At 56.5% G+C, this 12401-nt stretch overlaps 1 protein-coding gene across 11 annotated transcripts in view; it reads left to right on the forward strand.

Moving 5' to 3' along the window:
• C1H1orf159 (chromosome 1 C1orf159 homolog) overlaps nucleotides 1–12401 on the forward strand; it is a 33110-nt gene that overhangs the window by 14848 nt on the left and 5861 nt on the right. For 10 of the 11 annotated variants that reach the window (XR_006817828.1, XM_046001213.1, XM_046001219.1 and 7 more), the window contains 5 exons: nucleotides 5468–5705; nucleotides 5787–5875; nucleotides 7978–8053; nucleotides 11370–11531; nucleotides 11800–11865. Coding sequence is in view for 10 of the 11 variants with exons in the window: in XM_046001213.1 (XP_045857169.1) it covers nucleotides 5804–5875; nucleotides 7978–8053; nucleotides 11370–11531; nucleotides 11800–11865 (376 nt within the window). In the remaining variant the exon portion in view is untranslated. The remainder of the gene's footprint in view (nucleotides 1–5467; nucleotides 5706–5786; nucleotides 5876–7977; nucleotides 8054–11369; nucleotides 11532–11799; nucleotides 11866–12401) is intronic. The other variant, XM_046001233.1, reaches the window with a different exon arrangement.

Raw genomic sequence — 12401 nt, forward strand, 5'->3', positions numbered from 1 at the left:
TGTCTCTGTCAAATAAATTACAAATCTTTGAAAAAACAAAACCAAAAAGAGCTGCTTTGGCTCTTCTAGGTTCTAAGCATTTTTTAAAAAAAGATTTCATTTACTTATTTGACAGACAGACCTGGGATGATGACCTGAGCTGAAGGCAGAGGCTTAATCCACTGAGCCACCCAGGCGCCCCTAAGCATTTTCTTGTAAATTTTAGAATCAGCTTGTGGGGAAAAAAAGAACCAGCTTGTGAATTCCTCAAAATAAAAGGCTTCTGTAATTTTGATTGGTACTATGTTAAGTATAAGATATGTAGGGACAGGTTACATCTTAATAATATTGAATTCTTTAACGCACTGACATGGATTAATGGATATTTCCGTTACATATAAATGGCGCATATAGTATACGCTGTAACGGTATGCCCTTCCCCTGTTCAGATGTTGAACTTCAGCAGTGTGCTCTAGTTTTCAGTGTCTAGGTCTTACATCTTAAAGTGAATTTACCCGCAGTTTATGTTTTTGCACGCCGTTGTGAATATTTAGGTTTCATTTTCCAGTTAGTCGCTGCTGGTACATAGACGTGACAGTTGACTTGTATATTGACTCTATGTTCCTGGAACATGACTACGTTCACTCATAAATTATACCAGCTTCTTTATGTAAATTTGTTGGGTTCTCCTGTAAATCGCCGTTCCATCTGCACAGAGACAGCTTATTCGTTTTCTCTCCTTGCTGCGTTGGCATCTACAGGACGATGTTGGAGAGAAATGCTGAGATTAGATACCCGTGGCGTCTTCAGTCTTTAGGGGGAAATGTCCTATATTTCGTTGTTAGTATGATGTTAGCTACAGGTTTTTATAGATGTCTTGTATCAGGTTTGGTGTATTTCCTTCTAGTTTTAGTTTGCTGAGAGGTTTTTTGTTGTGTTTTTGGGTTTTTTTTGCTGAGAGTTTTTAACATTAACTTTCTTCAGAGGTTTATAGTCAAGTCTAGTGTCCACATAGCGCTGGCCATGTACAGGGCCCCGTCCGGAGTGACTGACCCTCGAACAGCCGCAGCGAGAGGCGTCATTCTCGAGGGAAAAGACAATCGATACTCATTATGTTATGACCCAGGTGTTGGATGGTCACACAGACGCTTTTCCCCCAAATTTGTACCTACATTCTAGTTAGCACAGCGGTGGCTTCAGGAGTAGAGTGTGACGGCTCCTGACTTACACACCCAGTGCTCAGCCAAGTGCCCTCCCGAGTGCCCCCCGCCCCCCCATCAGGCCTGGGTTTGTTCAGTCTCTCAGAGTCTTTTATGGCGTGTTTCCCTTGTTTTCCTCTCCCATATGTTTCTATGTTTTGTTTCTTAAATTCCACACAGTGAAATAATTTGGTGTTTGTCTTCTCTCTGACTGATTTATTTTGCTTCGCGTGATACATGCCAGCTCCATCCATGTCCTTGCAAATGGCAAAATTTCCTTGTTTTTGTGGCCAAGTACTACCCTATTGTGTATATACTCCACGTCGTCTCTGTCCGTTCATCAGTCGCGTTTGGGCGCTTCTCATAGACTGCCTGCTGTTCGCAAGGCTGCTGGAAATGTCGGGGTGCACGTGTCCCTTTGGATCTGCATTTGTGTGTGCTGTGAGTAAATGGTAGTGCAATTGCCGGGCCACAGGGCGATTCTGTTTTTAACTCTTTTTAAAAAGATTTATTTATTTATGCATGGGGGGAGGGGCAGAGAGAGAAAGAGAATCTCAAGCAGACAACCCCCCCCACCCCGCTCCAAGCCTGAAGCCCAACACGGGGCTCGATCCCAGGACCCTGAGATCATGACCCGAGCTGAAGTCATAACCCACTGAGCCACCTAGGCGCCCCTATTTTTAACTTTTTCAGGACTCCCCCCACTGTTCTCCAGAGCGGCTGCACCAGCTCGGCTTCCCACCCGCCGTGCACGAGGCTCCCCTTTCTCCGCAGCCTCGCCAAGGCCTGTTGTTTCTTGTGGTATTGATTTCGGCCGTTCTCGACTGGCGTGAGGGGTGTCTCACTGTGGTTTTGGTTTGTATTTCCCTGATGCCGAGTGATGGGGAGCATCTTGTGTCTTCAGTCATCTGGATTCTTCTTTGGGAAAATGTGTGCTCGTGTGTTCTGCCGTTTCTTACCTGGATTATTTGTTTTGGGGATGTTGAGCTTGATAAGTGCCTTACAGATTTTGGTCAAACAAACACTTTATTTTATGTTTTAAAGATTATGTATTTACTTATTTGACAGGGAGGGAGCACAAATGGGGGAGCAGCAGGCAGAGGGAGAAGCAGGCTCCCCGCCAAGCCCCGAGGTGGGGCTCAATTCCAGGACCCTGGGATCATGACCTGCGCCAAAGGCAGATGCTTAACAGTTGAGCCACCCAGGCGCCCCCAAACAAACACTTTAAAGGAGGTCTAATAACTGTATTCAGTGAGGTGAAGGAAAATACAGGGATCTTGAACAAAAATAGAGGAAATCTCTGTAAGGAAATAGGATATATGTACACACACACACACACACACACACTTTTAATGAGCCAAATGGAAATTTAAGAACTGAAAAATACGGGGCGCCTGGGTGGCTCAGTGGGTTAAAGCCTCTGCCTTTCGCTCAGGTCATGATCCCAGGGTCCTGGGATCGAGCCCCGCATCCTGCTTCCTCCTCTCTCTGCCTGCCTCTCTCCCTACTTGTGATCTCTGTCAAATAAATAAATAAAATCTAAAAAAAAAAAAAACAAAAAAACTGAAAAATACAGCGTCTGAAATGTAAACTTTACTGAATGGTCATAGTAGGATGGGAGTGACAGGAAATAGTTGGTGACATCAAAGATTGCTAGAAATCGCCTCGTCTGAAGGCAAAAGGGGGGTTGATTAGGGTAAGCGTCTAGCACATGGATAGTTGTAGACTCCAGAAGGAGAGGAGAGACGCACAGTGGGGCAGAAGAAATACCTTAAGGAACAATGACTAAAACCTTTCCAGACTTGGTGAAAGGCATATAGGAAAAATAGAATAAAGTCACACTTAGACACATCATTTTCAAATTATTGAAAACTTAAGATTAACTTTGAAAATCTTGAAGGCAGAGAATAGCGTTGTAAAGACTGAGTCAGGGGCCCCAGAGGCGGAGGTGAGTGGGACTGCACCTAAAATTTAGAAGGGTTCTGTACCCTCCAAGGGTGAATGCTGAAGAAAAGTATTTTCGGAGAAAGGGAAACTGATAAGATTTGTTGCTGTCAAGGGTGCACTGCTAAAAATGCTGAAGTTTTTGTCAACTGAAGGTCAGCAGCAGAGAGAAACCCCGATCTCATGAATGAGGGCGAGCATCGGGCACAGTAAATGTTTGGGGGAAGTGCTTTCTTTTAAGTACGTGCATCTTAAAAAATTCGGACATTGCTCGCGTGTGTGATGGGTGCAGATGGCACAGGCAGGACAGCTGTGGCCCCAAGAACGGTGACGGGCGCGTGAGCCTGCAGAGTTGGAAGGCTGCTGCGTCCTCCGCCGGTGCGGGAGACGGCGCATGTGACCGTCTCTGGGGCAGCAGTGACGAAGGTCTGCAAAGAGCCGGAAGATGCGCTGAAGGGCGCTCTTACGGTACTCCCCGTGGGAGACGGGCAGCAGCTTAGAAAGGTTCTAAAGACTCGCTTGACCCTGTCGTTCCAGTCCTAAGTATCTCCCAAAAGAAATGAAGACAATGTCCACACAGAGACACAGAAAAAATGTCCACAGAGCTTTATTCATAGCCTCTGCAGTCCCGAAACAGCCCCGGCGCCCATCAGCAGGTGGGGGGTGACGGCCATGCTGTGCACGGTCACCGCCGAGTTCACATTCAGCCGTGAGAGGAGTGCCGTGCCGATGACTGAAGACGACCAGCTCGGTGCAAGGAGCCGGGCGCGGAGGTGGGCACGCTGTGCGGCTTGTTGACGTCGGATTCAAGGCCGCGCAAGCTGGTCTGCGGGGACGGGGGCCGGCCCGGGGATGCGTGGATGTGTGAAGCCAGGTTGGAGGGAGGGACTGGAGGGGCCCGGGCTCCCCTGGCAGTGGCAGAGACATCCGCACCGTGTGTCTGTGTCTAAGCTCACCGATGGCCTGCTGTAGGTGGCCGCGGCTGGTTTTGGGCAGTTTACACCCAGGAACATCGACTAACTGGCAGATGAACGCGTTGAGTGAAATCTGGGACTTTCTAGGGTGCCTGGGGAGCTCAGTGTGTTAAGCGTCTGCCTTCAGCTCGGGTTATGATCTCAGGGTCCTGGGATCGAGCCGCAGGTTGGGCTCCGGGCTCAGTAGGGGTCTCCCCACCTCCCTCAGCCCCTCCCCACTGCTTGTGGTCATACTCTCTCCCTCTCCCTCCCTCTGCCTCGAATAAAATCTTTTAAAAAAATCAATCTTGGACTTCTGATTTCCTGAATTGGAAGGGTGTTTTATGACTTAGTATGACCCTGGAGATGCCTCTTACCACAGAGTGCACCGCAGGGTCCGTGACTGTTAGGGTTTCCACGAGGCGGAGAGAGACGTCTCTGCTGAGTACACGTGAAACAGACGAAAAGGAAGAGATTTGCTCACAGCCTGTGGGTGAGGGTTAGTGCGCCTATGACGTCCGCAATTGTTGTCCTAGAAAAGAGAAGGTGCATTTGGGATGCATTTTAAATGGGGCGGCATGAATAAGGGGCGGGGAGGGGCTCTTAGCAAGGCCTGATAGGTCGCTCCTGCTTCTGCAGGGCTAGGACAGAGCCGCAGCCCCTGCCCCAATATTGCTGTCACGCACGTGTTGCCTTCCCATGCTCAGAGGCCTGGGGCCCACAGTGCAAGGAGGCTGCCCAACACCCGTGGCGATGAGGCTCTTGCCCAGGCCCCCCAGGCTGGAAGTCACCCGCCGCCTGGTCCTGCTGGCCCTGAGGCCGATGCGGGAGGGGCTTCTCGTTCCCTGGCCCACTTACCACCGTGGAAGTTTCGTCTCCGGGAACCTGAACAGGTGTCCTGAGTAACAGCTCTTTTTGTCGAGTAAGAAGTCTTTTTAGAGGTGACCTTTATATGTCCAAATATTTAGCCAGCTGTGTCGCCGAGGGATTAGGGTTACGGTCACTGTGTTGCGGGCCAGCAGGGATTTGTCCAAACTTCATTTACTGCAGGGTCTGTGTGGATTAGTTTTCTCTGGCCGCAGACCACACGGGCTGGGAGGTTGGAGTTTGTTGGTGTCGCGAGACATGCCCTGTTCTGTCGCTCCGGAGCCGTCCTCGGTCGCGGCTCTAGATGGCGCTTCCATCGCCCAAGATGCCATCGCGCCAGGACAAGGACAGGGCAAGCAGGAGGCTCCCTGACGGGCCTGTGTTGGCCCCGCGGTGTCTCACCACCGAGGATCTCTGCCTCTTGGTGAGATGCCTGAACGGGCGTTTCGCTAGGACAAAGTGAGATGGCAGGCGGACAAGTCCTCTCCGAGCTCTGAGTAGAACGCCGTCTGCTTCGTCTTTCAGGAGGCAGTGAGTGGCTGAGAGCTGTGGAGCAAGGAGTGAGTCCGTCCAGATCCAGAGGGGTTGAGGACAGCCGCCGCAGTGCCTCAGCTCTGGGGCCTCCTTGCAGTGAGTCGGGCGAGCCCACCAACAACCGACCTCACCGTCTACCTTGATCCGCAGGCCTGGGACCGGGGCTCTGCGGCTTCTTAGCGGTCCCGCCCGCCTCTGGAGGTCTGCAGCTCCCATCTCGGAGGGCTGGGTAAGGGTCCTGCACCTCGGTCCCCGCCTGGTGCCCCGGGAGGAGGCACCGGCATCTGCATGGGGTCCCCGTCTGTTGCAGACCTGGTGTTCTGGAACATGGCACTCCAGCGTGCCGTTCTCCTGGCGGGCCTCCTGGTGGAAGTTGCCAGCAAATCCTCGGAAAGTGCGGTAGGTGTCCCATCACCCAGGGGCGTGGGTGCCGGGAAGTGACGTCGGAGTCCTTTCTGGAGGCAGTGCGCCCTGCACCCAGAGGGGCCTCACCTTCCACCTTTGGGGGTCACCATTGCCCTGGCCCTGGGGACAACTGACTGTGGCCACTCTCGGGGTCAGAGAAGCCCGTGCCTCCTGGAGAGCAGCAAACACATGTTCCCCACCTGCCACCCACTCTGTTCTGCCCCCAGAACTTTCTTATTCTCTTTGCCAAATGGATCCTGTTGCTGGAGCTGGAAGAGGGCCTCCGGCGCTGAATGCAGCCTGCAAGCTGCCTGCCCAGCTCGGGGTGAGGGGAGACTGCGTGCTCTGGGCCAGCGGTGGCATCAGGCACGGTCTGCCCCAGGCCCCTTGCAGCCAGGTGTCCTTGCTCTCCCGGGCCGGTGACACGGGGATGCTGCGCCCGGCCGTGGCCATGTACCACCAGCCACACATCATCCCGGCCTTCCAGAGGATGGGGACTTCAGCCACTCTGCCTCTGCCGGGGCAGGGGCAGTGGGATGGCTGGAGTGTCCCTCGTGGGCTTGACCTCAGCCATGTACTGGCCTCGGACCCCTCCTGTGGTGGTGTGGGTACTCCACGCCATTCCTTAGACACCCATCACTGCTCCCTGTGTTCGTCATAAGGAACAAAAGTTCAGCTGTGACAGTACACACTGAGCCAAGCTTCCACTGGGAACCCCTCAAGTCTGGTCCTGTAAATGCCTGGGCTCGTCTGTTCCCCACTTGGAACCTCCTTGGCACACGCAGCAGGCGTGAGTTCCTGCCCCACAGGCTGCCCTGGTCTGAGCACTTCCTCTTCGGGGACCCCCCCAGGAACCCCTGCTGGAGGGCAGCTGCAGGGCGCTGAGAACAGCACGACCAGGACCTGTGGGGTGACTCCTCTCTGGGCAGCGAAGGGCAGACTTGCCTTACCAGAGAGGCCATGGGCGCACGGGTTTATCTTCATATTTTATTACAGTCTAGAAAAACCCATGTTTCCCATGTGGGAAGGAGCCCACATGAGCTGGAGGGTGGGGTTTAGCACCTCCAGTTATTTCCTTTTCAAAGCCGCCGTTTGGCAAGTGGTGGGTAGCGCGCAGGCTCACCTCGTTCTGTCGCACTTTGCGGACAGTCTGGGCCGCCTGCTGCTGCCCACCCCCGGGCGCCGTTTCTGCTGCTGCAGGTGCTCACGGCGGGTGTCACGGCAGGCCTCTGTGCCATGTGTGGGGGATCCTTGCAGCAGTTCAGGCTTCTTCATGACCGTCCTGTTTGTTACGGTGACCTGTGATCAGTGACTGACCTGCTGAAATCTCGGTGCTGGTCAGCGTTTTGTAGCGGAAAATGTTTTACGTTAAGCTGTACCTTGTGTTCCAGACACAGCGCAGTAGCACATTCAGACCACATTACAGTATAAATGTGACTCACGTACGCTAGGAAACAGAAATCCACTTGATTCACTTTTTTGTGTCCTGGAGCCGAATCCGCAGTATCACAGACGGTTGCCGATAAATAATGTTTGGGTTGACGTGCCCCACCCTCTACCCACTTGTGGTCCGTGGGGCTGAGTGGCGGTAGCGGTGCCCCAGGCCCCAGAGACCCCAGCACGTCCCAGGCGAGGCCTCAGTGGTCAGCCAGGCGGGCAGTGGAGGACGGTGACTGCATAGACCTGAGCGCACCCACAGCCCAGGCAGTATCCCTGGGACCACTCCCTGCCCCACCAGGCTGCCCCAGCCCGGGCCCCTGGTCGGCCTCTCTGAGTGGGCCCCCAAGGGACCCCCTTCCTGGCTTCTGGGAATCTGATGCTTAGGAACATGCTTGTTTATTCCGTCGTCAGACACTCAACGGGGGATCTGAAGTTCTATCCCAGGAAGTGTCCATGTGGGATGGCTACGTGTATCCCCCTCGCTCTGGCTAACAAGGGATGGTCACCCGATTCAGAATTTAGAAGAGGCCAGAGCCGTGGGCACTGGGCCTGGCTCATGCGGTAACCTCTGCTGGTGCCGTTTTCAGACTGGCCTACTTGTCTCCCCCGAGCCCCCAGCCGTGGGGTCTGGGAGCTCACCGCCCTCTCCCCTCTAGGGCCAGCAGCCCGAGTGTTGTGTGGACGTGCCGGACGTCAACACCACCTGCGGGGGCGCAAGCCTGTGTGGTCCAGGTAAGCTGCTTTGCACCAGCCGACCTTGACCGGTCTTGGTGACGAGGCCAGTGCTCACGCGAACGCCGTGGAGGTCCCCTTGGCTGGTGTGGGCAGGCGGGCACACGGTCCCCTCAGGAAGGACACGGGAGGTGCCCGGGATGTAGGCGAGGGGCCAGGAACGTGGGCAGAAGCAGCAGGAAGGTGACAGGATGCCCGCTGAGCCTCCTTCCCGGCTGGCTCTTGGTCTCCGGTGGGGAGTATGTTTCCTCCTATGGCATGGGCGACCTCCACGTGGGGCCTCTGTCTCCTGCTTCTCAGGGACAGAAAGGGAGGTCAGGGCCCTTCCTGCTCCCGCTTCTTTTAAGGGTCTTCAGCTGGAAATATTTTTTGTGTGCAAGAGGCATATTGTGGTTTCCCTCAGTCCCCCATTTGAAACTTTATTCTCAGAACGTTTCACATATTACAAGTCCAAGCCGGGGGCGCCTGGGAAGCTCAGTTGTTAAGCATCTGCCTCCGGCTCAGGTCCTGATCCCTGGGTCCTGGGATCGAGTCCCACATTGGGCTCCCTGCTCAGCGGGAAGCCTGCTTCTCCCTCTCCCACTCCCCTGCTTGTGTTCCTTCTTTTGCTGTGTCTCTCTCTGTCAAATAAATAAAATCTTAAAAAACCCGGGGCGCCTGGGTGGCTCAGTGGTATAAGCCGCTGCCTTCGGCTCAGGTCGTGGTCCCAGGGTCCTGGATCAAGTCCCACGTCCGGCTCTCTGCTCTGCAGGGAGCCTGCTTCCCTCGCACTCTCTCTGCCTGTCTCTCTGCCTACTTGTGATCTCTGTCTGTCAAATAAATAAATAAAATCTTTAAAAAAAAAAAACACCAAAAAGCCAAACTGCAGAGAGAGCTGGATTGGAAGTTTGGAAGTTGTGGAAACGGTGTCATGGAATGGGAGGAAAAGTTTGGGTGTGACCTCACTGTCCCGCGCCTCGCCAGAGGGGCCTCTCATCCCGGCGGCGGACGCGCTGGCGTCAGGAGCCCGCGGGCCCCCGAGTGAGGCCGCCGTGTGGTGCGGGCAGTCGCGTGTGGAGTTAGGGGCTGTTCTAGGGAAGCAGAAGACTGTTAGGGTTGGAGCCCATTTGAAGTCTGGTTTTCCTGGAGGGCAGTCGGCTAAGTGCGTGCTAGACGTTGGAGTCGAGGCCGAGTCGGGGGCGTGAGGACACAGGCAGGTGTGACGAGTTCCGGGCTCGCCGCTGAGTGTCGCCGCCGAGGCCGTGGGGCGGCTCGTGGACTTTCTCAGGGGCCCGCACGGGAGGCGTCGGGGTGATCTCTCCGGGGCGCGCGTCCTCACATCCAGCCGCAGCCCGCAGGCCTTGGGGAAAGGGCACTTTCAGTTCTTAGTGGTTCCAAGTCGGGAGGGTGGGAGGAAGGCGGACACGCTCGTTCGGAGAGTCGCAGCCAAGGAGGTTTCCGGAGCCCCCGCGGCTTACGGGTAGAGCTCAGATCCTCAGACACGGTGAACAGGAGTGAGGTCTGACGGCCACACAGGTGCCTCGCAGACACGGCCACCCCCACTCCTACCAAAGACAGTCACAGCGAGACACGGGTTTGCTCTTAGAGTAAGTCTGGCCTCACACGCGCGGCCACGTGCAGCGAGGACAGTGACTGGCCACTTAGACTCCGGTCCGCCTTGCTGGACCTTTCCACAAGGGATCCTAGATTAGACTCCTGAGGCCGGGAAGCCAAGCCAAGGACTGACCATCAGACCTCACCTGCAGTACCTCTAGATTCTGGCGAATTCCTCTCTTCTCAAGGTCCCGATATCCGCAGCTTCCTGGACTTCCTGGATGTGACCTGGTTCACCTGCGAGGCTGGAAAGCCAGTAAGCCCGGACTCGGGTAGTTTTTCAAAGGGGCTTGGCTTCATAACGAGCTCCTTAGTCTTTCTTTTTTTTCTTTCTTTCTTTTTTTAAAGATTTTATTTATTTGATAGAGCGATCACAAGCAGGCAGAGAGGCAGGCAGAGAGAGAGGAGGAAGCAGGCTCCCCGCTGAGCAGAGAGCCCGACGTGGGTCTTGATCCCAGGACCCTGGGATCATGACCTGAGCTGAAGGCAGAGGCTTTAATCCCCTGAGCCCCCCAGGCGCCCCCTCCTTTCTGGTCTTTCTGGTCACCAGTGCTGGCTCTCTAGCTGTCCCTTGTGCCTGCACACAACAGCCCAGCCCGGGGCCTCCAGAAGGTCGGTAGCCCTGGGGAGCGTTGCCCAGTTACCACCCCCACGCCCCGCCGTTCCCAGGTCTCTGGGCCTTCAGCACCACCGGCCCTGCTGTGGTCAGTCTTTGGCCCTGCCATCCGCTTGGTGTCCCTGTAGAAAGGCCTTCATCTCACAGTGGCACATTGTGTGTGGATTAAACATCGGTAAAATTCACCATGAAGGACGTGTGGCCTGTGGGTTGCCTCCGGACGCTGCCCCAGGTGCAGTGCTAGGATCCAGGTCCAGCTCAGTGCCCGCACTCAGCGTTGGTCGAGCATGTGTCTGCCCAGCCGCTGGGCTCAACGTGGGAGATGTGAAGGAAAAATCAAGGCGTAAGGCACAATTCCTGCCCTTAAGGGGTGCCCTGATTGGTTAGCAAGACGGATGGTCTGTAAACCGCTGGCCAGTGGGAGCCGGGCTGCTCCCAGCGCCAGGCCAGGCGGAGCTGCTTGCGGTGGCGTCTGTCTGGGACCCCCCAGGGATGGGGGCAACAGAGGGGCAAGGGTCACCGAGGGGCGTGGGCCTGGTCCCCTACGGCCCCTGTGGAGGCAGGGGCAGGGCCCAGTGGCCAGGCTGCCTCAGTGCTCTCCAGAGCACGAGGCCGCGCACGGCACCTGCCTGCCTTGGGTTCCCGGGCCGTCCGGGGTATTTTACACGATGTGCAGGAAAGGAGCCCACAGGAGCCCCGGGGGTGAGAGCTCACTGCGGCTCCTGTCAAGTGTGTCTTCTCTGAAACTGAACGTGCCATTCCGCCCAGCCTTCCAGAGCCAGCTAGTGAGCGTTCTTTTTTTTTTAAAGATTTTTTTTATTTATTTATCTGACAGAGAGAGAGATCACAAGTAGGCAGAGAGGCAGGCAGAGAGAGAGGAGGAAGCAGGCTCCCTGCGGAGCAGAGAGCCCGATGCGGGACTCAATCCCGATGTGGGGCTCGCTCCCAGGACCCTGAGATCATGACCTGAGCCAAAGGCAGCGGCCTAACCCACTGAGCCACCCAGGCGCCCGCTAGTGAGCATTCTTGAGTGAATTCTGAGTCTCACGGTCTCAGAATGCGGACAGACCCCCAAAGGCAGGGACTGACGCACCGCCTCCTGCACAGGCTGCTTCGGGCACCGGAACGAGGACGGCAGTGTCCGCTGCGTCCGCTGCGGGAATGGCACCTACGGCCCTGAGTGCAGCGGCCACCCCGTGGCTCCCCCCGCCGGGCCCACCTGGCCCACTTCCCACCGAGGGGCTGTGTCTCCAAGTTCCGCAGGAACAGGTGGGACGTGCCCTTCTTGTGCCCACAGCTGTAGGTGGCGCTTTCCCTGGACCACTGTCCATCGAGGGGACCCCCACCCGGTCCTCTCCCTCCCCGAGTCCTCTTGTCCGTGGGGTGAGGGCTGCTCTGTCCCCACAGCCTCCTCCCTTTCTGGTTTCCGGCCCGTGGTTCCCCACTGCGCGGTGTCTCTGGCTCCCTGGGCGTCTTCCGCAGCGTCCCTGTGCGTGGTCCGGACCTGCCCTGGGCTGATGGTTCTGCTTCCCCATAGCTGCTGGCTGGGGCGCCCAGGTCCCGGTGAACCGGAGCACAGGGACGCCCGGGCAGCCAAATCTCGGTAAGTCTCTGGCTCACCAGGTGAGGGCAGGGCCTCTGCCCAGGTCCTGGTGGAGGAAGGGGTCGCCGTCTGCTATTCCCAGTGCGTGTGACCACTTAAGCTGGCCTCTGCAGGGCCCCCACCACGGCCAAGGTCATACTGCAGCGCAGGCAGGAGGTCTGTGGACAGGGACCCGCCTGACCGCAGAACGGGGCTGGTGGAGTCGGCAGCCCCCGGGGCTGGGGTCGTGGGCACAGGCAGGAGGCCCTCACGCGTGCCCCTGAGCAAGTCTCGTGGTGGAAGCCCTGACAGCCGCATGCCTCACCCTTTGCCATGGGCCTGGCCCGCCCAGCGCCCCGGTCCAGGGGAGCGCAGGACGCTCAGTTGTCTGGGGATGGGAGGCCGCCTTGAGGCCCCCTCGCCCCCACCCCCTGAGGCTCTCCTGAGGGTACAGGGCTCAGACCGCAAACAGCGCAGGCCGGGCGGGGCCACCACAGCCCGGGCCTCCTGGGAAGACCCAGCGCCCGCCTCCCGCCCGGCCTCCCGTCCCGTCTGAT

The sequence above is a fragment of the Meles meles genome, chromosome 1 (genome assembly GCF_922984935.1).
Source record: "Meles meles chromosome 1, mMelMel3.1 paternal haplotype, whole genome shotgun sequence".
In the NCBI taxonomy this organism is placed as follows: domain Eukaryota; kingdom Metazoa; phylum Chordata; class Mammalia; order Carnivora; family Mustelidae; genus Meles; species Meles meles.